This window comes from Myotis davidii, unplaced genomic scaffold (assembly GCF_000327345.1).
Source record: "Myotis davidii unplaced genomic scaffold, ASM32734v1 scaffold104, whole genome shotgun sequence".
Taxonomy (NCBI): Eukaryota; Metazoa; Chordata; class Mammalia; order Chiroptera; family Vespertilionidae; genus Myotis; species Myotis davidii.
In genome coordinates this window covers 3,386,939-3,412,470 of record NW_006296625.1, presented here as the reverse complement: position 1 = coordinate 3,412,470, position 25,532 = coordinate 3,386,939, and the positions used below count along the sequence as shown (strand labels likewise).

Below are 25,532 nucleotides of genomic sequence, written 5' to 3'. Positions count from 1 at the left end.
ATGCATGCAAGCATATAGGCCTAACCAATAGACGCGGACAACAGGGGGTTGGTGGCACGAGGGGGGGGTAGGGGGTAACGTGGGGATAAGGACACATATGTAATATCTTAATCAATAAAAAATATATTTTAAAAAAAAGAATGTCTATTTGAATCTGCTCATTCACAGATCACCACATTTGGGAAGGTCAGTGACTAGGGGCATAGAGGGAAAATTAACTGAGTTATTTAAACATGGGTAGAACTTGGCTCTCATATCAACAATTTCATTAACAATTCCATTCCACACAGGTTGCATGTGTGTAAAATGGAGATAATATCTCCTACCTCATTATCTTTATCAAGTTTTGGTTATGATGATGATGAAATACTGTCTATATAGAGTCTTGCACACAGAAGGCACATTTTTAAATGTTCTTTTTCCTCACTCTTGTGCCCCTTCCCTATATGCACACTATTGCTAGATACTTTAAGAGCACTTCTCATGAGTTACTTCATTATTTTACAAATGAAAAAAAAAAAAACAAGGCTCAGAGAGCTTCTGGGATCTGACACCAAAGCCCATGGTATTGACTCCTCTATGAAATGGTGCTTTCAATATTTTTAACTCAGTATAAGATTTTTAAATAACGTGTTTATGTAGGAGTCAACTGCCTTTTTTTCTTAATGTCAGATTTTAGGCTTTGCTGTCAACAGTCTCTCTGTCACAACTAGTCAACTCTGCCACTGGAGCACAAAAGCTGGAACAAACGAGGTGTCAGTGAAATGAGTGCGGCTGTGTTCTAACAACATTGTATTTACTAAAACAAGCCACTGGTCAGGTGCAGCCATGGGCCATAGTTTCCCAACCCCTGTATTCACAGAACAAATTTAAGAGTGTATAAAAATTCTTACTCTTTATGTAAGGCTATATACCAAGAGAGTTGGAAAGTTACTACCATGCATGCACTTAAATGCTCTTTTCAATTTGCACAAAATTCAACCTATTTTAATTTTCTAGTAATAAAGTAATTGGGCTTTTATGTATTCAATTGCCCTAATTAACTGATCCAAATTTAAATCAATGAGCCTTAAAAAATGTCAAAATACCTTAACATATGGTAGAGAATTATTCTGTTCATTTATTAGAAAAGTATAATATCAGTTGAAAAATGTCACTAACTATGACCCTGGCAGTTACTTGTCCTTCATAAGTAAGTGTATTCCTCATCAGAACTAATAATGACTGACAATGCAGCATCCTTCATTTCCATGACTCACCATACAACAGTAAATTCTAGAAATTTCAGGGTATTAACAAACCTGCACACGGGTTCAACTTACATATGACAAAGAAATGACAGAACCTTTAGTTTTATTCCTTAAAAACAAAAGGAAACAAAAAACCACAAAGATACCTGAAGTGCTTCCAGCTTCCTCAAAATCAATATTTCCAAGGTGCAGGACACCAGCTACTACCCGGAACAGATCAAGCTTTTCTTCATCATCCAAACCAATCTTTTTCATGGCTGTGCACATTCTAATAAAATCTCCGTGGTCATCTAACAAAGGATCTTTCAAGGAACCTGCCTTAAGATACTATATAAAATAAGAGGACATCAATTAGCTACATCTTACATTATTTAAGTATACTAAAAAAACACTACACGAAGTCTACTGCTGCACTATATAACATGCAAAAATAAAATGTGCTGATGGAAAAACTTTAATATTCTAACATTCAAAAACTGAATGGCTAGGTAAAGTGTACACAGAATCTCTCTGTATAATTCTTTCAACTGCATAAGAATCTATAATTATCTCAATAAAAATTTCAGTCAAAAATGGAGTAAGATGTTTTCAAACTTAATTACAATATTAACTCTAAAGCATATAATGCTAGGGTATTAGATAAAAATAAAAACTGAGTAAAAAAGAATGGAATATTAGTGGTTGAAATGAATCAACATGAACCATAGGTCAAAATGAACTTAGGCAAAAAAATTGTAAAAAAAGTTTTAATCTGACACTTAGCATTATACCCCTTTAGGTTAATTGCCATCAACTGCACTACTATTCAACAGTAGTAAATAGTGAACAGGCTAATAAGTTTTCATGGCCTGAGAATTACTTTTTAAACCTTTCTATGTAAATATAAATGAGGTAAAATGTATTAGTAAGCATTATGCTTACTCTAAGAATTTATGCAATAACTGAAAACGTATCAGAAAAAAATGAAGAGAATTTTATTTCTCTCTTAAAATAAAAACATGCATCTAAAGTATTCATTGTTAGAACTTATAACAAACTCAGAAAAAGGAAGGAAAAATCAGGCCTGCAAAAACTAAAAGGAGAAAAATAAAAGTTACTGGACATAGAATGGTTGGTCTAGAAATTTTCCAGAACTTGAGAATGAATAAGTAAAATTAAACATTAGGTAACAGCATGAGATTTAATTGGCCATTAAAGACACCTCTTGGAGATGTTTCTTCTCCTCCGGTTGCCCACTGCTTCTCAGCTAAAGTTGATTGCCTTCCACAAAATTCTTTAAAATGTTTAATTATATTTGTGCGAAATTTCTGGAAAATGTCTAGATAAAGAAATTTTATCTTATTTTTAAAAGCAGTAAAGGAAACAATCGCGTGCAGCCAAAGTTAACAGAAAACACACATCATGCAGAATTTTTAGTCTTGCAATTGAATAGTTAAATCATTTAAAAACTGTTTTTAATCAAATGTTAATGAATACATTGCAGTTATGGAAGACTAAAAATACTGCATTCTCCTAAAAATTACACACAGCTTAAAGGCACTCAAATGGAACTAGGCAAAGGATTCTAATTAGTCAAAATGATCACCTCATCCTCCTGATAAAGAAGACATAAAAAGTAATTTAAACATATTAATTCATTGTTCACTTATATATCTCTATATATAAACTTAATAATATAAATAAGATTCCTAACAAAGTTTGCTGACACTAGAATCAGAAAGAGTACATTTTCTTCATAGGAGAGTACCATGTTACTCTTTAAACAGTAAAATCCAATTTTCTTTCCTCTCTACTCATATTATTCCATGCCAAAGGAAATATCTCCATTATCTTAGTGGAAAGAATATAATTTCTATGTTTTGATGATGCCTTATGAAAATATAGGTTATCATGACAAAATAAGATATCATAATAAACATTAATGTTACTTCTTAAAGTTCCAACCATGCATGTAACAAACTAAAGTTAATAATTTATAGTTCAGACATCTGGGTCTAAAATAATAGCTAAAATGTCAACTTAAAAATTAACTAAAAGAATTCAAAATAATGGGAATTTTCATTGCTTTCTGTTCTTTTCCATGAATATAATAAAGACATAATTCATCTCACTCATTTTGAAAGGAGTCAAAAGCATCTGACTCTCAAATGCAGAAGCATTAAAAACTGAGTACAATAAAAACGTGTTCAATTAAGTACTCAATATAAATATTTTAATAAAATTAATAAAGACAATACGACTAGTCCCTATAATTAATCCTGACTTTGTATTTTACAATTTAAACTCCTTGAGTAGATACAGCTTAATACCACTTATTACTTACACAATGCATATTAAAATTTGTGTAACAGTAAATTTTTAGATTAAGGATTTAATGTTCTTTAAGTAATATTTAATGGTATAATTATAAATAATTACTTTTAGAAATGTAATAATTACGTAAGGCCTACATGCAAAATTTTTTATAATATATTACAGAAATATGTTTTAAAGAGAAATACAATAATAGATAAGCATTAATTCACAATAATGTCTACCACAAAGCTTATTTCTGCCTTGAAGTAGGCAATTATAAAAGACATATTTTATACTTAATCTCAAGTGGGTAATATGAGAGCAAGCTTCAAAAATATTAGCAAAGGATAATCCTTAGGCAATTCAACACCCTCTTGCCGCAAAAAAAGAACAAGAGGAGAGCAGTGTAGGAGCCAGAACCTAAAGCTCTGTAGATACCAGCATAGGCATTAAGTACCACACACACTCTAGAGAGGCTTGGATGAGTATTTAGTTTTCAAAAGTACCAGCCTAAAAGTAAGAAAACTTATTTGGGCTCCAAAATAAAAAAATGTATCTTTTAGCACAACTTTTGGGGTATTAAACATTTTAATTTTAAAAAAATAGTCTACTATACCTCAGGACTTTTTCGGTTCTGCGAAATTTGCTTGTCAGTTTCCTTGTTAGCAAAGTATCTAGTGCAGCCTCGGTTTAAATACTAGAACAAAGAAATGTAAAATGTAATTAACAAATATGACCCTCAGGAAAACAGTTCAGGAGACACACAACTTATCAAGTAGCGCTAACCATAAAGAACTTCTAAACATAACCTGTCAAGGAAAATCAGTACTTCTATATAAGCATTTTACTCCTACTAATCAAACCAGGGATGTTGAAAATCCCAATTCCTCACAGTACATTATATTTTATGGTTAACATAAAAATCAATACCATAAAGCTTTTCTATATTTAAAGGGCAGCAATTTAAAATATTCACAGTGTCAAATATCTTCATACCTACTACAGATAGTAATAAAAATCACCTTCTTACTAAATGTGTGAGTCTCAAAGACCCACACAGTGTGGTTGAATATTTCAAGTAATATTTCAATTCCTAAATAATTAACAAATATTATCTTTGAATTTCTTAATTTTTTATTTTTAGAACCAGTTCTTTAAAGCATGCCTTTCATATTTACTGACAGTTAACACTGACTACACATAAGTTACAATACTTGCCATAAGAACCTTCATATTCAAATAACAGTTTCAGCTTTTATCTCAAGGATTTTCTTTGTTGCCCAGAAGCCTTTTAAAGGCTTTCAAAATATAGAACAAGGGAAGTAGTTGGAAGAATATAATACTATATTGGTCTAAAAAGAGAATCTCTTACCCACCTTTAAGGGAGTGAGGGGAGGAGGCAGGAAGGAAGTGCACAAGGAAGAAGATGACAAATTTTTAAAAAACATCTCAGCGCCTCTTAAATCAGTTTACTATAATTCCATGCATCATGGCATGTATTCCAAGATTTAAGATACCACATTATACAGATACCAAGGGGAAAAATTATAGTAAATTTTGAATAATTTTGAAATAAATTAATATTTTAGATGATCAATGCATCCATCTATCTTCCCTCCTCCATTATAATGAAATATTAAAATTGGTAAAAACCAGAAAATGTTGGTAATAAGTTTTTCTTTCTACTGTAGAAACTTTGGGGGGGAAATAAAAGAGAAGGGAGGGGGAATAATACTGGTAAGTATTTTCAATTAACTATTTCAAAAAAGAGCTCTAATATTTAGTAAGATAACAGTAGCTTAAACATACAGAGCCCAAACAAATGTTTTCTTTGGTAGCAAGAGTTTATCCCCCCACCCTAATTATTTTTATCAATTACTTGGCTATTGGACAGATGAACTTAATTAATATTACAACCTAGGAAATATACTTGTGTCTTCCAACTTTTCTGTAAATAGAAAGTTGTAACTATTCTTGCAATCTATCCTCATTCTATCAAAGCTTTATTTATGCTTAAGGATCTTTGCATGACTATAAAATATATACAAAAAATATATACAAAAATATAAAAAAATTTTTGCAAATTTTGAATAATGTAAGAATTTAAACCTTTATTTTACAAAATACGTGTGTATTTTATGGAAGTGTTCTTCGCCCTATTGTAGGGTTCTTTTTTTATCTTTACCACCATATCTATAATTGCTGTAAACTACCGAAAAACCTGATGAAATTATCAACACACTTCCAAACCACTGTAAGGTATAGTCATTTTGGGGGAGGAATAGAGAGGTGTGTATATTTATGTATGAGAGGAATATCAAGACAGTAGATGTATTTAGGTGAAAGGCAATGCTGTTCCTCTAGTCTCCTAACACCAAAGGACTCGCTTATAAAAGAGGAAATCATGACTCCCAAGTAACACTACAGAGGCAGGAAACTCTCTGACCTGGTCAAGGATTTCAGTAGCTGCCCTTTTAGGATGCCTACGATTGTGCCAGGAAAATCGGTACATTCTGAGACATGCAAAAACTATGCTCTAAGCCTCCAAGCAGAAACGCTAGATTAAGACAAGAGTAGTCACATCACTTTATCATTGAGGACAGAGCCACATCATGATTATTACATTTCATATGATTCACAGTAATTTATATTACTTTTCTAAAAATCATTGTCTAGATATGCCTCTTCTACTTTCATGAAGATAATGTGGTCAACTAATTTCAAATTCCAATTAATTTGGTGAGTTCTAGAGAAGGCTGAACATTTTAATAGATACAGTTATAAAGCACTTTGAAACAATGAAGTTTTAAATTTTCCAAGTACACATTAAAAGAAACTAATTAAATAAAGAGAAGCTATGATAAATGCACATGTAAAAACTCAATACACAGAGAGAAAATATATACACACACACACACACACACACACACACACACATACACACACACACGATTTTCAAATGGAGGATTCCTGTCCAAAGAGGACTATCAAAATTACCTGGAAAATTTTATACACACTACATTTCTAACCCCCATACCAAGACTCCCATATCTCTCTCACAAGGACACTATTTTCTTCTTGTTTTTTTTTAGAGAACTCTTTATTGTAGAAAGTATTACACATGTCCCCCTCTTTCCGCCTTTGACCCCCTCCAGCCCACCCCTGCCCCCTACCCCAGGCCTTCACCACCCTATTATCTGTGTCCATGAGTTATGCATATATGTATACAAGATCTTTTATTGGTTACCTCCCATCCACCCACCCTCCCCCACCTTTCCTCTAAGATTCCGCACTCTGTTCCATGCTTCCATGTCTTGGATCCACTCCGTACAACAGTTTATTTTGTTCCTTAGATCCCACATATGAGTGAGATCATGTGATATTTATCTGACTGACTTATTTTACTTAGCATGATACTCTCTAGGTAGAGGGACACTATTTCCTAACTGAGAATTTGTAAATTATGCTAGCCATCCCTAGTCACCAGTTCTAGAAACTCAATTGGCTTGCGATTCCTGGCACTCGTGATTTTTCCTGTACTTCCCTCACAACTCTAGTTGAGCTTCCTTTCTTGGGCAACTCTTCATCTGCTCATCCTCTGCATTTTCTACATCATATAATCTCTCTGGACCATCTCATCTATTCACTATCATGGTTCTAACTTCCACCAGAATACCATCTCCCAAACCTGTCACTCCAGCACTGCCACTGATCTTCTGAACATCTCTGCTCAGATGATCCATAGGTTCCAAATTGAACTCATCCTTTATGCTAAATCTTACATCTGGCCCTAATATGGTATTTATATCCACTCAGTTTTCCTAATCAAATTTTGGGAAATTACGGTATCCCAAACTCTTTCTACTCCCTACCATAATCAGTCTCCAAGTCCTATCAATATTACCTCTTAATATTTTGTACGTCCACCACTCTGTACCCCTGCCATCCATAAAACAAATTCAGACACCAAGCAATTCTTACTTCAACCTGTAGCCATAGATTCCCAAACAATTTATCGTTGGCTGTTATTTCAATCCATCTCATGCTCTACTCCATAAAGCCATCTCCATATTAAAGCCAAAGGAAAGTATAGATCTGACACCCAATTTTCTACTTAAAGTCCTTAAATAGCTCCTTATTAACTACAGAAGTTCAAACTCTCAAGCATCACCTCCTACCATTTCCTGCTTTACTGTTTCTTGCCTTTCTCTGTTCATCTTTTTGCATCTACCAGGAATAACCTTTGCACCTTTCCTTCTCTAGGCAACACTTGAAAATCCTGCAGGATTCAGTTGTTCCATTAAGCTTTTCCAAAATCCCCAGCATCCTATGCATATCTATTTATCATTTCAACACATCAGAGTGTGTGTGTGTGTGTGTGTGTGTGTGTGTGTGTGTGTGTCCAGACCCTAGGTTGCTCAGAAGCAGGAACTGTTACATTTTATCTTTTTTTTAAATACATTTTATTGATTTTTTTTACAGAGAGGAAGGGAGAGTTAGAAACATCGACAAGAGATAAACATCGATCAGCTGCCTCCTGCCCACCTCCCACTGGGGATGTGCCTGCAACCCAGGCACACGCCCCCGACCAGAATCGAATCTGGGACCCTTCAGTCCACAGGCCGACGCTCTATCCACTGAGCCAAACCGGTTAGGGCTCATTTTATCTTTATAACCCTGGCACAATGTCTGGCACCCACTGGGCAAACAAAAATATTTGTTGTTGAACTGAATTAAGGAAGATAAAATCATAGGCTCTTATTAATATTAATTCAGTGGTCAAGCTTACTTTTGTTTTACAAAAAGTAAAAGGTAACTTTAAAGCCAACATTACAGAACTAGTACAAATTTCTTATTGAGCTTTCACTGATAAGGTTATTAACATCTACCCTTTTACCTAACCATTATATAATTCCTCATATGGTGTTACATTATAAAGGCAGCAGGAAGTCTAAATAGAAATCTACTTAGTACAGAAATTATGTCATGTTACATAAAGCTATCAAAATTTAATGTAAGTTACACAAAACTATCAAAATCCACTAAAATAAGTTTTATAGTCAAAGACAATTCAATTTGCAAGTCTTGCATGAAATTTTTTCATCCAACTTACCCGAAAATTATCTGGGGAGCTCAAATGAAGTTTTTCCCTAATATCTTCAGAAGCACCTGCACACAACCTATAAAAGATATGATAATTCCTCTCCTCTTTGCCTTGAACACAGATCCTAGATTTCTCTAGAAGATAATGGGAAACAAATCCTCCAACAACTGAACTCTAAAAAACAAAGAGGAAACACATTTTTGCATGTCAAGTCTTAAAGTATAACCGATAAATGTTATTTATTTTTTCTAATAAACATTTGTCTATAAAATAGGTTGTAATATTTATCAAGTAAAGGGGGAAAAACAGATAACTAAATGTAAGCTTCAAGTGTTTAATAGAGGTCATAGTTTGAACATATGTATTATCCCATCTATTTAAAGTAACAGAGAGACACTAAAACAAATTTACCAGAAGTTCAAGTACAGTACCAATTCTATTAAGACCCTTGTATTTTTCAAAAACATTCCCCAAACATATCATCCCCAAACTCACTCTCACCTTTTCATTGAAATGTATTTCTACAAATTTTCCAAATCGACTGCTATTATTATTGCGAACAGTCTTTGCATTTCCAAAGGCTTCCAAGAGTGGGTTAGCTATTAAAATAGAAATGAAAATATTTCATCAAAAAATTAGCATAAAGGAAATTTATAAAATGATATAGCTAAAAATGTTCTTAAAAATATTACATGAAAATTCACATGTAATGCCAATTCCCACAAATATTTACTGACTATTCTCTGTTCAGGCCTTATCAACGTGTAAGAGATGGGAAAACTACTCAAAATATATTTAAAAATAAATATGTTATGAGAAAGACTGAATTTTTTAAAATTCACTAAGTTACAAAATTTCTAACACAAGTTTTTAAATTATTCCCTAAAAATGTTAAAATTTTCACAAGTACATCAGTCCTACTAGAGTAGTGATAATAATATCGAAAATAGCAAACCTCTTGTGACAAAATACAGGCAGCAAATTATTAGTTGACTTACTTGTCTAAAATATTTTACCTATAATAATAAAAGGATAATATGCTAATAAGACCAGACGTCTTCCAAACGTCCTTCCTGACGAAGCTGGGGCTGGAGGGAAACCAGCCCGGGCCCCAGGTACCTGCCGGAGGCCAGAAGATGGAAACAGCCTAGTTCCCGGGTGCAGGAGGGAAGCTGGTGCCAGCAGCCCGGTCCCAGATGCCGGAGGGAAGCCGGGGCCGGCAGAAAGCCAGTGCCGGCAGCCAGTGGAAGGAAGACCTACTCTTGCACGAATTTTCATTCATCAGGCCTCTAGTATATTAATAAAACCTCCAGATTTAACATTTTTACATGCATATCCAATAAAACTAATGAACTAGTTTATAGAATTACCTACACAAGGTTCTCAGAACAATAGTTTGTAAATCTCAATAAACAAATATAAGATTTGTTTTTATTTTATAGACATCACATCTATAAGGTTACCAGAATCTATTCTTGTACTCACAAGAGTCTCAACTGTAAACATACCAGACTAGTGTCAATCTAAGTCACATATTCTCCCTCAACCACCTCATAAATTGCTTCACAATGTCTATCGCTAGAGTATTTTTTATGAAACTTTAAAATCCATTTCTCTTATTCTAGCCACAGTAGAAAGCTTAACTAGTCTCTAAACCAGCTGTGGGCAAACTATGGCCCGCGGGCCGGATCCGGCCCGTTTGAAATGAATAAAAGTATTGAAAAAAAAGACCGTACCCTTTTATGTAATGATGTTTACTTTGAATTTATATTAGTTCACACAAACACTCCATCCATGCTTTTGTTCCGGCCCTCCGGTCCAGTTTAAGAACCCATTGTGGCCCTCGAGTCAAAAAGTTTGCCCACCCCTGCTCTAAACCCTTTTAAAGATCACTCCCCCGTTTTTTCACTTGGAAAAATAAGTAAGAAAGCATGTAAAACTAAAGGCAATGTTAGCATATATACCTCACCTTTCAGGTGAGCAAAAAACTATTGCACAACATGGTCAACTGACTTGTCGAAGGTCACATGACTGGCTACTGGCAAAAAAAAAAAGGGACTTAATTATAGGTCTCCCCAACTCCTTTACAGACTCCATCACCAGTTTTTACTGAAAGATTTAATATATTAATAAAATATCCAAAAATAGGATAAGGGCCTCTCTATCAAAAAATTATATTAATGCTATTAATGATATACTTATTCCAAACTTCAATTAAAATGGCATCAAAAGATTTCTGTGTCCTGCCAGTTAATATGCACTATCCTCTAGTAAAGGGTTGTAGAAATATTTGGGATAATACTTTCCAACTTTTCTCAACTCGAAAACACTACATGTTGTACAATACAGCACAGCCTTGTATTCAATTCTCAAGCAAGTGTGCACCTCGAGTAAACAAATCAGAATACTAATTAGTAGTTTATTGAATTAACCCATAATTTGTTTTATTTATTTATTTATTTGTTTGTTTATTTATTTAATTTTAAAGGGTAATTCCCTCACTAAAGTAGGTACTTTACAGTGAATATAGCATTACTTATGAGATCCTCATACTTGTTGTGTCACAATACCACAGTGAGAATTGTAAGTAAAAGTAAAAAAATCATTTAGATCAAGAAACATGAATCAATTTACAGAGCCTTGCCTTCTAATTGTACTCTTCTGTTAAAATGATTTTCCCCAAAAGCACTTCAATTCGAAATAACCTTCTTGCTCTCTCCTATTTTACAAAAAAAAAAAAAAACACAAAGTAAAAACAGGAGGCTGCAGAGCTTCCTGTATTTCCTTCATTCACCCAAAAGATGTTTCCTGCATTTCTTTCATCCATCCACTGCTGTTTATGGATCACTGATATGCTATGTATCAGGCACTACACCAGAGGTTTGGAATATATAAAAATTCCCGCCATCTTAGCATTTACATTGGTGGAGGGGAAGGAGTGACAACAGCTATTAAGTAAATGAAAACATGGTATCTGAGCAAAGATTTGTTGAAGGAAAAATCTTGGTTCTCTGGGAGAACATGCCAGACCACTTACAGAGGATTCTCTCGTACATATCTAACAACATAAAATCATAATTTTAAAAATTGACAATACCTTCGACAATTCTATCATCAATATCTTGACCTGTTCCATAGGATTCAGTCAGATATCTGTTTAAATATGATATAAAAATTTAGATGACAATAAATTATAATTTAAACATTACAATTCTAATATTGTTTAATACATGGAAAATTTAAACCTGGATCATTGTTGTAACTGGTTATCTAAAAATTACAAATTTATATTTAAATGCAACTATTCTGTTACAGCTCTTTAAACATTTAAATCTATCTGGATTGCCTTTAACATCTAAATCAGCATTATTTTTAAACAACTGTTTTGGGGAATATTCTGACTTTAACCATCTGGTTTTAAATATGCCACACATTATACACAGGAATATTCATTTCTGCATTTGATTACAAAGGTTTTAGTGATAGCCTATTAATTCAATCTCTCTGGCTAGATAAAATACAGTAATCTGCCACTGAACAAGTAGGAAATTACCATTCTTCATGTTGTTACAGTGCAAGATAAAACATGACGGATCAACTACCTGTCTGGCACATTTCAAAACAGAGAAACCTCTGACTTATCAGTTTACACCATAATTTTACAGTTTCTTAATTACTTGTTCATTTCAAAGGTGTATATTAACCACAGACATACTATATGACTATTACATACAAGAGAAAAAGAAACTTAAACACTTAGAATTCCAAGAGTATTAGGAAGCATTCATTTAACAAGAATTGCGCATGCATAATAGGCAATAACAAACTCAAATTGGTTTCATATAAATAACTCTAAATAGCATATACATTTGCATTAAAAAATGGCAAAATTTGAAAAGGGGATCTATCATGCAGCAATCGACTAAGAACTATAATACATGAGAACAACCCTGGTGAGAATTTAGAATGCATTCCCCGGTCCTAGCTGTAGCTTTAACATTAGACTTAACATCCCCAAGTATATAAATTGAAAGTATTAAACTATAATGAGTACTGTTGTTCCTTCTGTATTTAAAATGCTATGATTTTAAACAAAGTGTACAGTTTAATTTGATGGCAGCACAGGGGATACAATGAAAGGAAGGTTGTGGAGAAGGAGAAATAAGGCCAGTCATCATTAATGTAAAAAAGGGGTTTCAACTATACTAATTGTGGGGGAATATTGAGAACAGAATGTAAAGGTTGGATTTGAAGGAATATTCATAGATTTCCCTTTGCCTAACCAGCACTGGTCTTCTCCAGTATCCTCAAAAGAATAACGTCAGAAATAGTTTTCAATCTACAGAGCCTAGCTTCCACATAAGGTGTCTGCTTGAAATAGCGTCATTTACAACAGCATGGATGGACCTTGAGAACATTATGCAAAGTGAAATAAGTCAAACAGAAAAAGCGAAGATCTATCTATATGATGTAATTCATATGTGGAATATAAAACTGAAACTTATGGACACAAATAGCAGTGTGGTGGCTGCCAGAGGGAGGGGGGTGAGGGAAGAAAGGGATCCTAATATGAGGTGACAGGAGAAGATTTGACTTTGGGTGGTGGACACATGGTCCTATAAACAGATTCTGTAAATAAGTAATCCACACATGAAACCTATATGTGCATGTCGACCAATGTCACCCCAATAAAATTAAAAACATTAATAATAAAATAAAATAAAAGGGATACAGCCCACTATTTTAAACTAGATCATAAAACATGCAAAGAAATCCAAAATCAACCTGTTCAAACCAATCTCAAAGAGATATCTGTATCTCTTTGTTCATAACATATTCATCGCAGCACTATTCACAGTAGCCAAGAGATGGAAGCAATCCAAGTGCACACTGATAAATGACTGGGTAAACAAAATGTAATATATACATACAATGGAATATTATTCAGCCTTACTAAGAAAGGAAATTCTGACATATGCTATAACATAAATGAACCCTGAGGACATTACATTAAGTGGAAAAAGCCAGTCACAGAAAGATAAACACAGTATGATTTACTTATATGAGAGTTATCTAGAGTAGTCAAAATCACAGAAGCAGAAAATATAAGGGTGGTTGCCAAGGGCTGAGCTAGAGGAAAATGGAGAATTGTGTAATGGGTATGGAGTTTCAGTGTTGCAAGATGAGAAGTTCTGGAAACTGACTGAAAAACAATGTGAATATATTGAATATTACTGAACTGTACACATTAGAAGTGGTTGAGATGGTAAATTTTGCTATATATTTTTGTCACAATAAAAAAAATCAACCTGTTCAAATTTTATTCCACGTTAGCTCAATATTTCTCACCTTAGAACAAATTTTGTATTTTCCGTTTTGCCAGCTCCAGATTCTCCAGATACAATGATAGACTGACTCATCTTGAGCACCTTCATGTCTCGAAAAGCCTTATCAGCTGGAGTCAAAATAACACATTAATGATGAGCAGTGCATTAAATACAGATTTACTAGATGACAGAAAATTCATTTACTAGCAAAGAGAAATTACTCCTAAAGAAATTATAAATGCATGCTTATAATTAAATGAAAGCGTTCAAAAGTATTCAAAATATCTCTAAAGTATTTGCTTTAAATGGGCTGGCAGCTTATGATTCTGACAGCTAAGTAATGTGAAAGCCAAATAAACAACTCTTATGTTTGTACTAGAATGTCTCCATACTTTGAGCTGTGGCTTAGTTCTTCCCAGTACCAGAGAAGATCTGCAGAGATTAAAAATGCTCACTATGAAAAACTAATGAAGTCCACAGAGAAAAATAAGACGTTAACGAGCTATCAATTACGAGCTCTGGAAAAAAAAATCTGGCAACCAAAAATTCTTCTGGAGGAAAAAATACATAATTGCAAAATAAATCTGTGTTTTTTTCTGTAATACTATTACTCAATTTAAACATCTTGTAGAGCTTATCAGCATTTCAAAAATAGGCAGAATTAACTGCTTTAATTTGTTCATATTTGCAGTTGTTTATATATGTATTTAATTTTTAGCTATCTTCATTATACTCCAACTATTTATGCTATAAAGTGTCTCAAATTGTAAGACTACACATATAAGTTGAGCATGATTTAATTCTCTTAAGGTGGTCTCAAAATACTGCTATCCTTACCAATGAAGCAGACTTTACTAGTGACTTTTACTCTAAGGACCAAATGCAAACTACATGTAAGAGTATACCCATCCTTTTGACCAATTTTTCAGCAATCTGTTCCACCCACTTTTGTGGAGTCATTGTAAATACATTCTTTAGCGGTAAACAACTAAAAATAAAAGCCAGCTTATTTACATTTTAAACATGTAACTTCTCTCCAGTAAGGAACTTGCTCATATTTAGGTTCTAAGGATTTTGCACCATTTTGGTAGCTGACAGAAAACATACCAATACCCATTAGAGCAGTGGTTCTCAACCTTGGCTGCACATTAGAATCACCTAGGAATCTTTTTAAAATCCTGATTTGAAGCCCAGAAATCAGGATTTTAAAAAGATTCCTAGGTGATTCTAATGTGCAGCCAAGGTTGAGAACCACTGCATTAGAGCATCTTAGAATCAAAAGTCAATCTGCCATTGCACTGGACTCGGCTGACATATTCAGTCTCCTAATCGTACACAGTACACAAGTCAGCCAAAACTGGAAGTTCATGAGGCCTAGTTATGCCAAAACACAGGCATGAAGTGCAAGCCCAAAGAGAAACAGCTGCACTAAGAATCAGAACCAAAACATATCATCAGTTAAGTAACTGCTCGTTATGTCTGGATCCAAAGGGTTAGCTAACATCTCTGTACTTGCAGTTACCGACTGTGGGTCAAATAACTCCATCTCTCTGTTCCTTACTGGAGTGCTTTAAGATGAGAAAAAGCCTGAGAAAGGCAAAGACAGATACTGCTGTCTTCCCACAGATTCCCCAGAGATATGTAGGATACACCATTTTTAGTCCTTTCAACTTTATGAAACCCTGATGTAAAGTGAGGCCTGGCAGACATCTGCTCTTACACTCACAAGTGATGTCCTGGGGAAGAGCAGAAGGCCATGGCCTCAAAGCTATAAAGGAGGACACTTCTAAACTGAAACTGATTGCGTTGAGGAGTCAAAAAGAGCCATGAGCTCAGCTTTTGTTATGTCCTACTTTTAAAGAGTAGACACACTTAAAAGGACACAGGCACTTAACAAAGATAATGATATACAACTGACCCATGATTTGGTTATAAAGTATTCTTCCCCACCCTGTAAAATTCGTGCAACTAACAATGGTGATATATTCAAAATGCATACGGGCTCTCCAAAATACATATTCAATTCATAATTTCTGTTAATCTATTTTAAAACTGTGTAAATTTATACAATGTAAGAAAAAATAAAAACTAAGATGCACTGAAATTACTTACCAATTGCAAAGACATGAGGTGGCATTGTCCCAAGAGATTTTCCTTGATAAGACTTTATTGTTTCTGAAGAATATATTTTAGGTATGTCAAAGTAGGGGTTCACTGCAATCAGAATGTTGGCGACATATGTCTAAATAGGAAAAGCATAAATACAGGATTTTCCAATTACTATTTTCATTTAAAACTAAACAAGGCTCATAGGGGAGAAAATATAGCAAATAAGTACTTCCAATTCGCTATACTCCCCAATCTGCATTTCTACCCCTAAACATTCCATGATCTCTATAGGACCCATATTTCTCTAATGCTCAATAAATGTATCTTCTCATCCCATACTCATCTCAAACTCAGCACATCCAAAATCAAGATTATTTCTCTTGACTTCCTTTTTTGCCTCAAAGAAAACATTCTCCTTCCATGTGCTCTCCAGGTTGATGGTATCACTACTAATTCTTCACAGACAGAGAGCTGAGTCTCTAAGCCTCTAGCTCAGCCTTCTTCTGTTGACTCTTCTTATGAAATCTATTCTCCCAGTTCAATTCTTACAGTCCAAGTTTTGGTCATTAATATTCCTCACCTAGACTATTTTATTCACCCTATTACTGAAAAGTTTAATATAGCTCGTGGGATCCTCTAGGCCTATTCCTCCCATCACTGAAAGACAAAAATTGATTTAGCTCTGTGGTGATCACTTGGTCCCAGACTTTGCAAAACAACATATGCTAACCATTACCTTAAATACTGCCGGGCTAAATGTTTAATGAACAACTTAAGCCTGCTTTTGAATTTGGAACTTAACTGTGGCTTTAAAAGGCCAAAAAAATGCACCAATAGGATTTATAAAATTCCCTGCGGGTAGAAAGAGAGTTGTGGTTTAGCAATTAGTTGTGGTTTACTGGTCAAACTAGGACAGGCAGGACCATATTTTTCTCTTTTCTACTTCTAGTTGTGGAAGGGAAATGATGCGGAAACCTTGAATTCTCAGACGACTAATCTCAAATTCAGTGACTGTTCCCAAAAATGCGTCCTGGAGTGGGGTAAAAAATAAGAAATTCCAGATAATTATATTTCTATGGGAGACAAAAGGAAAATAACAGAGATTTCAGTAACCAATGAAAATGTTAAAGTGAGATAGCTGTTGTTATACTCAAGTCTAAGAGAGAATAGTGATACTTCTGGTTGATGAGAAATATAAAAATATCAAAATTTAAGCTCTTATTCCAAACCGCTTCTTTCTCTTACATATACTATAGTAATAATAACTATATTTATATGTTGCTAATTTTTAATGGCTTTATAACTAGAAGGCATAATTGGCTAGGAAAAAAACATACCAATCTTGGCTTTGGTTAACTTTGGAAAAACTGGTTCTCTAAACAGGAGCTGATGAAGCCAAACAGCCACTACCTAACAGAGGTCATTTGCCGACCTGCATACATATCTTATAAACAGAGGGTCAAAAAGCTATGAATAAACCTAAAATTCTCCGGAGGGAAGTAAACATTATACATGAGAAATAAAAACTTAAATTCCACAAACAGACTAATTTTTTATCAACCATGCAATCCAGCAAAAATTTGTAAGCCAACTAAACTCAATGTGTAAAAAAGACAACTAATGTTTTAAATACAATTAATGCTGCATCTAAACCCTCAGTTATTAATAGCCATGTACAGTACCACTGCAACATAGGAAGCATTGAAAGACCAATCAGAATCCCATGAGTATTAAGCTTTAGTATAATCATCCCAAATAAAAACAAAGTATCTCAATTTTTAAGAAGTATGACGATTCTATAAAGGTATAAAAAAGTTTCCTAACTTCAAGAAAGAGAAGTCAATCAAAATTTGCTTAAATATGTAAGATTGGTCCACCACTATCGAATAATATAAGATAAAAAAAATAGTGGCCAATTCTATCTGAAATATGATGTTCCCTGGTTATATTCAGTCAACTTTTGTTAAACTGCTTTAACAAACAAATTTTAAAAGTTTGTATTATGTGGATACTTAAAACAGCATTTAGCACACATCGGGTGCTCAACAGCAGTCTGCTGAGTGAGTGGCTTTTGCTTCTAAATATATTTCTACTCAAGAACAGCCATATGTCAATCTTAGTGTATCCTTTATTTAGTTGATGTTGAAAAAAATAAAGGAGGAGAGTGACGGCTTAAAACTGTGCTATGTAGAACTGACAATCATGATATGGAACACATTTTTTAAAAAAAAATAGCTGATAGCCCTGGTCTGTTTGGCTTAGTGGATAGAGCGTTGGCCTGTGGACTGGGGGGGTCCCGGGTTCGATTCTGGTCAGGGGCACGTGCCCGGGTTGCGGGCTCAATCCCCAGTCGGGGGTGTGCAGGAGGCAGCCAATCAATGATTCTCTCTATCATTGATGTTTCTATCTTTCCCTCTCCCTTCTTCTTTGAAATGGATAAAAATATATACTTTTTTTTAAAAAAAAAAAAAAAAACAACTGTGCTATGTAGAACTGAAAGATGGCAAGTGAACTCTTTTGGGAAAGATTAGATTATTTCTATTTCCCAGCTGTCACTACTTGGACAGATGGCAAAGACTAAAGGTAATTTAGTCAGAATTAAGTAAGTACAATTAGGCAAATTGATAGTGTTATAAAAGATTAAGACTGTCATTTGATCTAGGAGGTGTCAAAGAAGCCATGTGTTTTCTTCGTTCAAAAATAATGAAGAGTCCCATCTTTATAACAGGAGAACTACAGTGGGTAATTTATCTCCGGCCAACAAAGGAATCCACAACTAGGTCATATTAGAATAAAACCTTTAATGTGCACAATGAGTAATTATAATTAAAACATGCTAGTTAATTATCCATCTGAATAATTTGGTGCAAGTCTATTTACATTAAAAGCATTCTCTTTCATTTCTTAATATTCTAGATTTTTAAGGTAGGTATCTGTTTAGGATCTAATGGTATACTACAACTATTTAGGCTGTGTGCACAGCATTTCAGTGTTCTTGATTATTTCCTCAGGTACTGCCTTTAGTGTAATTTACATTTTTTGTCATCCAAGTTTTTAATTTCAATATACATTTTTTATAGGACGCCTTAAATTCTCTGCAGAACAACGTGAAAAATGAATTAATTAAACAAATCTAGCCTGACCAGTGTGGCTCAGTGGTTGAGCGTCAACCTATGAACCAGGAGGTAGCAGTCAGGGCACATGCCCGGGCTGCAGGCTAGATCCCCAGTGTGGTGCATACAGGAGGCAGACAATCAATGATTCTCTCTCATCATTAATGCTTTTCTCTCTCCCCCCCACTTCCTCTCTGAAATCAATAAAAATACTTTTAAAGTTTTTAAACAGATCTACAGATATATATCAAAAATAAGACATCAAATCCCCAAATAATTAGTTTTTTAAATAAAATTAAACATTTTTAAATCTGAAAGATAGCAGATGATGCTCTGAATTCATTATTTTATTCCACAAATATCTACCACATACCTACTATGTACCATTCATGTTGTAAGCCCTGGAGTTATAGCAGTAAATTTTAAAAAAATCCTTATCCTCATAGAGCTCACTCTATTCAATAGCCTCAGATCAAATATTATTTCCTGTTAGAAAGTTTCAAGTTTTACATCCTATGAACAACAAAAAATTAAATAATGGGTAAAATACTTACATAAATTCTGTCTTTACTGTATCGAACTTTGATATTATGGAGAAGTGTAGCTTCATTTAAATACATTAGTGAACCTGAGACATTAAATGAGTATATCATTAGATACTGGAAGAAAAAAATAAAGTAAAACAACACCATTTTAATCTGAATCACTTTGTTCCAAGCTAAAATTCATCTGCTAGATTTAATTACATCTTTTTCAAACCCTGGTACATGTAAACCCAAGAAGCCAATTTAAAATATATCAAGTTAAGCCTTGGCCAATGTAGCTCAGCGAGTTGCAGCATCGTCCCCGTATACCAAAAGGTTTCGGGTCCGATTCCAGGTCAGGGCATATACCTAGGTTTTGGGATTGATCCCCAGCAGAGGCACATATGGAAGGCAACCAACTGATGTTTATCTCTCACTTAGATGTTTATCTCTCTCTCTCCCCCTTCCTCTCTCTAAAATCAATAAAAATAAATCAATAAATAAACTATACCCAGTTTACATATGTGTTACAGTTATATTTATAAACAATAAATTTCTAACCAGCTGAGTATATCTAGTGAATACCAGGTGAGTACATATTAATGAAGGTTGGTTAAAAACTGGTGCTCAATTCAAGTGGGAAGAAGGTAGGACTTTAGATAGCACTGATATTATTACACTTGTGACACAACAAGGTGATGGCACTAATTTAATCTGACACTTAGAATTTTACAGAAAAACACAAAAGATAAAATTTTAGAAGGGGAAGGGACCATTAGATCATTCAGCCAGTGCCTCACAAGTGATATACTGAAGAAAGAGTCCTGGAGAAATTATACACTTGATCACTGAACTTGGGGTGAGGGATGCTAACTACTCTTGCAACTGAAAATCCAGATATAATTTATGTCAGCTCTCTGCATACTTGAATTCCCAACCACAGATTGAAAATATGTGTATTCTTAACCCAGGATATGCAGCTAGTTAATAGCAGAATCAGGGTAGAAAGCTTGTTTTTCTGATGCTTATTCTACTGATATGTCAGAATATACATACATATGTACACACATACACACTCACATGCACACACTCTGACATATTCTATTCTCCAAGCCTAACCTACTCGCCCAGCCCTCCAATCCTCTGAGCTCCATTTCTACATTTGCACCACATGCTAGAGTAGACAAAACCACTCTTCTTCCCAACCATTTGGTTTCTACAATTAGCACCACCAGACTACAAACCTTAGTCAATACTTAGGATCTGGTTGTGTGTTTTTTTCTCCCTTCTTGCTCTAAACCAGCTTCCGACTCCTTATACCATGCAATAACGTGTGTAGGAAGCACAGTACCAGACTCATGGTAGGCACTCAAAATTAGCATAATCTAAATCTCAGGTATGTCTCCTCTTTCTTTACATTTCCACTGCCCCAGTTCCAGTTTAGGTCACATTACCTCTTTTGTAATCATAGCGCCCTCTTAAATGTCTACTGCCTCAGCCTTTCTTCTCCTTAATCCAGACTGCTCAGCACTTAACTAAAGTGGTACCCTAATTAAATATTTCTCCTCATCAAAAAACATCAATGGGTCTCCATCATCTACCAAAGTCCATATTCAAGACTGGTATTCAGGGCCCATGTTAAAGCTGCATATTCAGCTAACCTTTTCATATAATTGTCCACAACTTGCTTTAATATGATCTAACTTACAGAGAGACTAAAGTATTTATTAAACCCAAATATCATCCATGCATTAAACGCCACCTCTACATCTCTAGGTATCAAAAATCTACCTATTCATTAAGGTCAATGCAAAAGATTGTCTCAAAAATGATATTTCCCCATTCTCACCACCAGCCCCACCACTAGAATTACTTGCTTATTTGTACTTTCTTTATGGTGTTGACCACAGACTGCCAGTATTGCAACTGAAATTTTGTATATCTGGTTTTGGCTGCTAAACCAGATCTTTGAGAGCAGGACCCTGCCTAATTCACTTGCTTGTTTCCTTGGTTCCTCATTGAAGTTGTATATATGCCTATAATGAATTATGCCTATCATACAATTCAACACCTAATCAATTCAGTCAAATAAGAGCTTCTTGCTATACTTATCTCAGACTGTCCATGCCTCTACACTCATACAGTGCAGACAATTCACTTGCCAAAAACACATGGCTCACTGTTTTCTAATGCCACTTATGGCAGAACTAGAAGCCCAGCGCACGAAATGGTGCATGGGTAGGGTCCCTAGGACTAGCCAGTGATCAGGGCAATCTTCTGCCCACTCGCCAGTCCCCAGTCCCGCCCCACCGCCACCCACCCTGGTTCGCCATGCTGCGATTGGAGCCTGTGAGCCGGGGACGAGGGTGAGGGGGGACCAAGAGGTGGTCAATGCACCTCATATCGACTGGTAGAGCAGTTGTTCCAATCGTTACACTTATGGTCGCTGGCCTTTTATTATATAGGATAAGACAGAGTAAGAAGTAGGTGGAGCCTCCTAACAGCTTTAATAGCAGCTTTCCTTCAAATTAAGAAAAGATATGGACCCAGTGATCCTACTTCTGGGAATATTTGCTAAGAATCCCAAAACACCAATCAGAAAGAATACATGCACCCCTAAGTTCATAGCAGCATTTTTACAATAGCTAAGATGTGGAAACAGCCCAAGTGCCCATCAGTAGATAAGTGGATAAAAAAGCTGTGGTACATTTATCCAATGCAATACTACATGGCTGTAGAAAAGAAATAATTGTGACAGCATAGGTGAACCTGGAGATTACTATGCTAAGCAAAATAAGCAGTCAGAGAAAGACAAATACTACATAATCTCACTAATATGTGGAATCTAATGAACAAAATAAAACCAGAGGCATGGATACAAGGGACAGACTAACAGAGGTCAGAGGGCAAGGGATGGGAAGGACTGGATAAAAGAAGGTGAAGAGGTTAGCCAAAGAACATTTATACACAGCACATTTTTTCTCAATCTCTTACACCTAAAATAACAGCTACCAGAGGTTAAGAAATATGCCAACAAGTTTAAATATAACATCCCCAGGCATGCAACATATACATTATTACTCCCATTTTATAGATAAGAAACTGAAAGAGGAGAGATATGTTGCCCATAGCACAAAGCTTCCTACTAGCGAGTTGGAATCTGAACTCAGGCTCTCCCTGCGTCCACAGCTCTACCATGACTCTACTCCACAATGCCCATTCACATATGCAGATCTTACAGGTTCCCTCAAATGTGAACTCCAAAGAAATTCAACGAGAACAAAATAGATTCCTTTCTCTCATCTTTATTTTTTAAATGGAGAGTTTTTTATGTCAGATACATTTAATTAAATCCATGGCAACCGGACATGACTCTTAAATATTGCCAAATAAAAAATGAAATATAGTTACTACTTAATCTTGAAAATGCAAGAATTAACATGACTTATTCACTGAATAAAGATTTTTCCCACCAAACACCCTAAGATAGTTATGTCAAAATAATGTTTCATTTTAATGTAATGTTCTGGAATCAATTTTTCAATTAGTACTTACTACACAATATTTTTTTAAATGTTTGTTTCCTTCAAACAATGACATTAAATAGGTCCCCTTGAGCCGAAACTGGTTTGGCTCAGTGGATAGAGCGTCGGTCTGTGGACTGAAAGGTCCCAGGTTCGATTCCAGTCAAGGGCATGTACCTGGGTTGCGGACACATCCCCAGTGGGAAATGTGCAGGAGGCAGCTGATCGATGTTTCTCTCTCATCGATGTTTCTAACTATCTCTCTCCCTTCCTCTCTGTAAAAAATCAATAAAATATATCTTAAAAAAAATAGGTCCCCTTGACTCAACCTCCGAATTATTGAACATATACTACTATAAATATCATCTGATTCTAGAAGAGGTTCAAAATAATTTTTAAAACCATTAACAAGAGATCTTCAGATCAGACTTCAAGGTAAGTTATTACTATTCCCTACATTTACACAACTGAGACAACACTAGAAAGACATTTAAGAGACTCTTTCACCAAAGTGCAAATGGAAGACAATAATAAATTTAGGGCCTTTGAGCTCCTCCATTCACACAAATCTTCATGTCAAAGGGCTACATTTCTTCTGAACCAGTATCGTGTACCTATAATACAAACACTAATTTGTTTTTTGGAGGAACAATTTTCTTTTCTGGGATGAGAACCATTTTTAACTTGCTACTTACAGTTATCTTCCACATCTTTCTTGCTGTCCTCTTCTGCAGGGAACACTTGGTTTATGAGAGCCAGAAATGTCTAACAAACAGAACAAGAGTTCATTAAACTACAGTTTATACATAGTAAGAAAAATAAAGAAGCTTAATTGGTTGCATACATTGTCATAATGGCAACAATATGCTCTTCGTTAAAACATAATACAAGATCCTACTATTTAACAAGTCACTAACCCAAAAACAGAATAATGACTTAACTTAAAAAACCTTATCTATTATTACTATGACCATAAAATCAATAATGGAAATCAATTAAAAAGCCTATGCTCTCATATATAGACTAAGACAAAACAGGAAGTATGTTAATATTAAATTTATATGGGTATGCTACTAACAACTTAAAAAATAAAAATTTTAATGTTTGTATATACTATAGCCATTGTATTTTAAAAAAGGAAAAAGTAATATCTAATCTATCGGATATACCAACAGAACACGCTATTATTTAATTAATCCTATTGTTTGAGTAAAACAGACACAAATTCTTGTATAGATATATGCTCCAAATATAAAGAGTATCCAGAACTATTTGGACCATAAAATTATAGGTATGCATGAATAGTATGTATCTGTTATGTCACTTAAATATTATGGTAGAAATTCTAGAATTAAGATAGTATCTTGTAAGAGAAAAAAAAATGATCTCAAATTACATCTAAAGAAAATTGTCATTTTAACCATGCCATTCTAACAGTATTCTATAATTTTATACTTCTCAAGCAATTACAATTACTCTTGTGGTTAAAGTTTCCATCGATATTAAATAAAACTCTAAGGAAAAAATTGTTCAATTATTTTAAAATATTTGTAGGTTTACATACATATAAATATGTGTACACACACACACGTATAAGACATGGCTATTGCTATACAGTAGTTTACAAAGTAAATCCAGACTGCTGGTAGTAGCTCAACTTAGTCATACCCAAATTAGAAAACTATTATGCCCTATATATTCTGGAAGTTAATAATTTTGAATCCAGTCACATGTTCTTAGTGCTATAAATGTGGAAAGGTTTAGAAGACAGATCACAACATTGAACCTAATCCATTATGTACATTAAGTATATTAATGGTAATATAAAACAATCTACAAATTATAATAATGACTAGGGGCCCGGTGCACGAAATTCTTGCACTGGGTGGGGGGGGCGGGGGGAGGTGTCCCTAAGCCCAGCCTGCCCCCTCTCACATACTGGGAGCCCTCAGGCGTTGACCCCCATCACCCTCCAATCGCAGGATCGGCCCCTTGCCTGGGCCGGACGCCTAGGCCAGAGGCGTCAGGCCTGGGCAGGGGTGGAGCCTGCAACCGCAGGGAGCTGGGGGTCCCCTGCCCAGGCCTGACACCTCTGCCGGAGGCCTCAGGACTGGTCAAGGGGCCGATCCGGTGATTGGTGATTGGAGGGTGATGAGGGTCAACTCCTCTGGCCGAGGCATCAGGCCTGGGCGAGGGGCAGAGCCAGCAATCGGAGGGGTCTGGGGGTCCCCTACCCAGGCCTGACACCTGGGCCAGAGCCATCAGGCCTGGGCTGGGGGGAGAACC

The 25,532-nt window shown here is 35.0% G+C and overlaps 1 protein-coding gene across 10 annotated transcripts in view; it reads right to left on the bottom strand.

Annotated features, from left to right (window-relative positions):
• MYO6 (myosin VI) overlaps positions 1-25,532 on the bottom strand; it is a 145,651-nt gene that overhangs the window by 58,235 nt on the left and 61,884 nt on the right. For 6 of the 10 annotated variants that reach the window (XM_015569438.1, XM_015569440.1, XM_015569439.1 and 3 more), the window contains exons 3-12: positions 23,942-24,011; positions 19,753-19,826; positions 16,089-16,218; positions 13,999-14,104; positions 11,747-11,802; positions 9,151-9,248; positions 8,659-8,823; positions 4,162-4,242; positions 2,836-2,844; positions 1,397-1,577 (exon numbers count right to left, since the gene is read on the bottom strand). In XM_015569438.1, coding sequence (XP_015424924.1) covers positions 1,397-1,577; positions 2,836-2,844; positions 4,162-4,242; positions 8,659-8,823; positions 9,151-9,248; positions 11,747-11,802; positions 13,999-14,104; positions 16,089-16,218; positions 19,753-19,826; positions 23,942-24,011 — 970 coding nt within the window. The remainder of the gene's footprint in view (positions 1-1,396; positions 1,578-2,835; positions 2,845-4,161; positions 4,243-8,658; positions 8,824-9,150; positions 9,249-11,746; positions 11,803-13,998; positions 14,105-16,088; positions 16,219-19,752; positions 19,827-23,941; positions 24,012-25,532) is intronic. The other 4 variants (XM_006772171.2, XM_006772174.2, XM_006772180.2 and 1 more) reach the window with 1 other exon arrangement.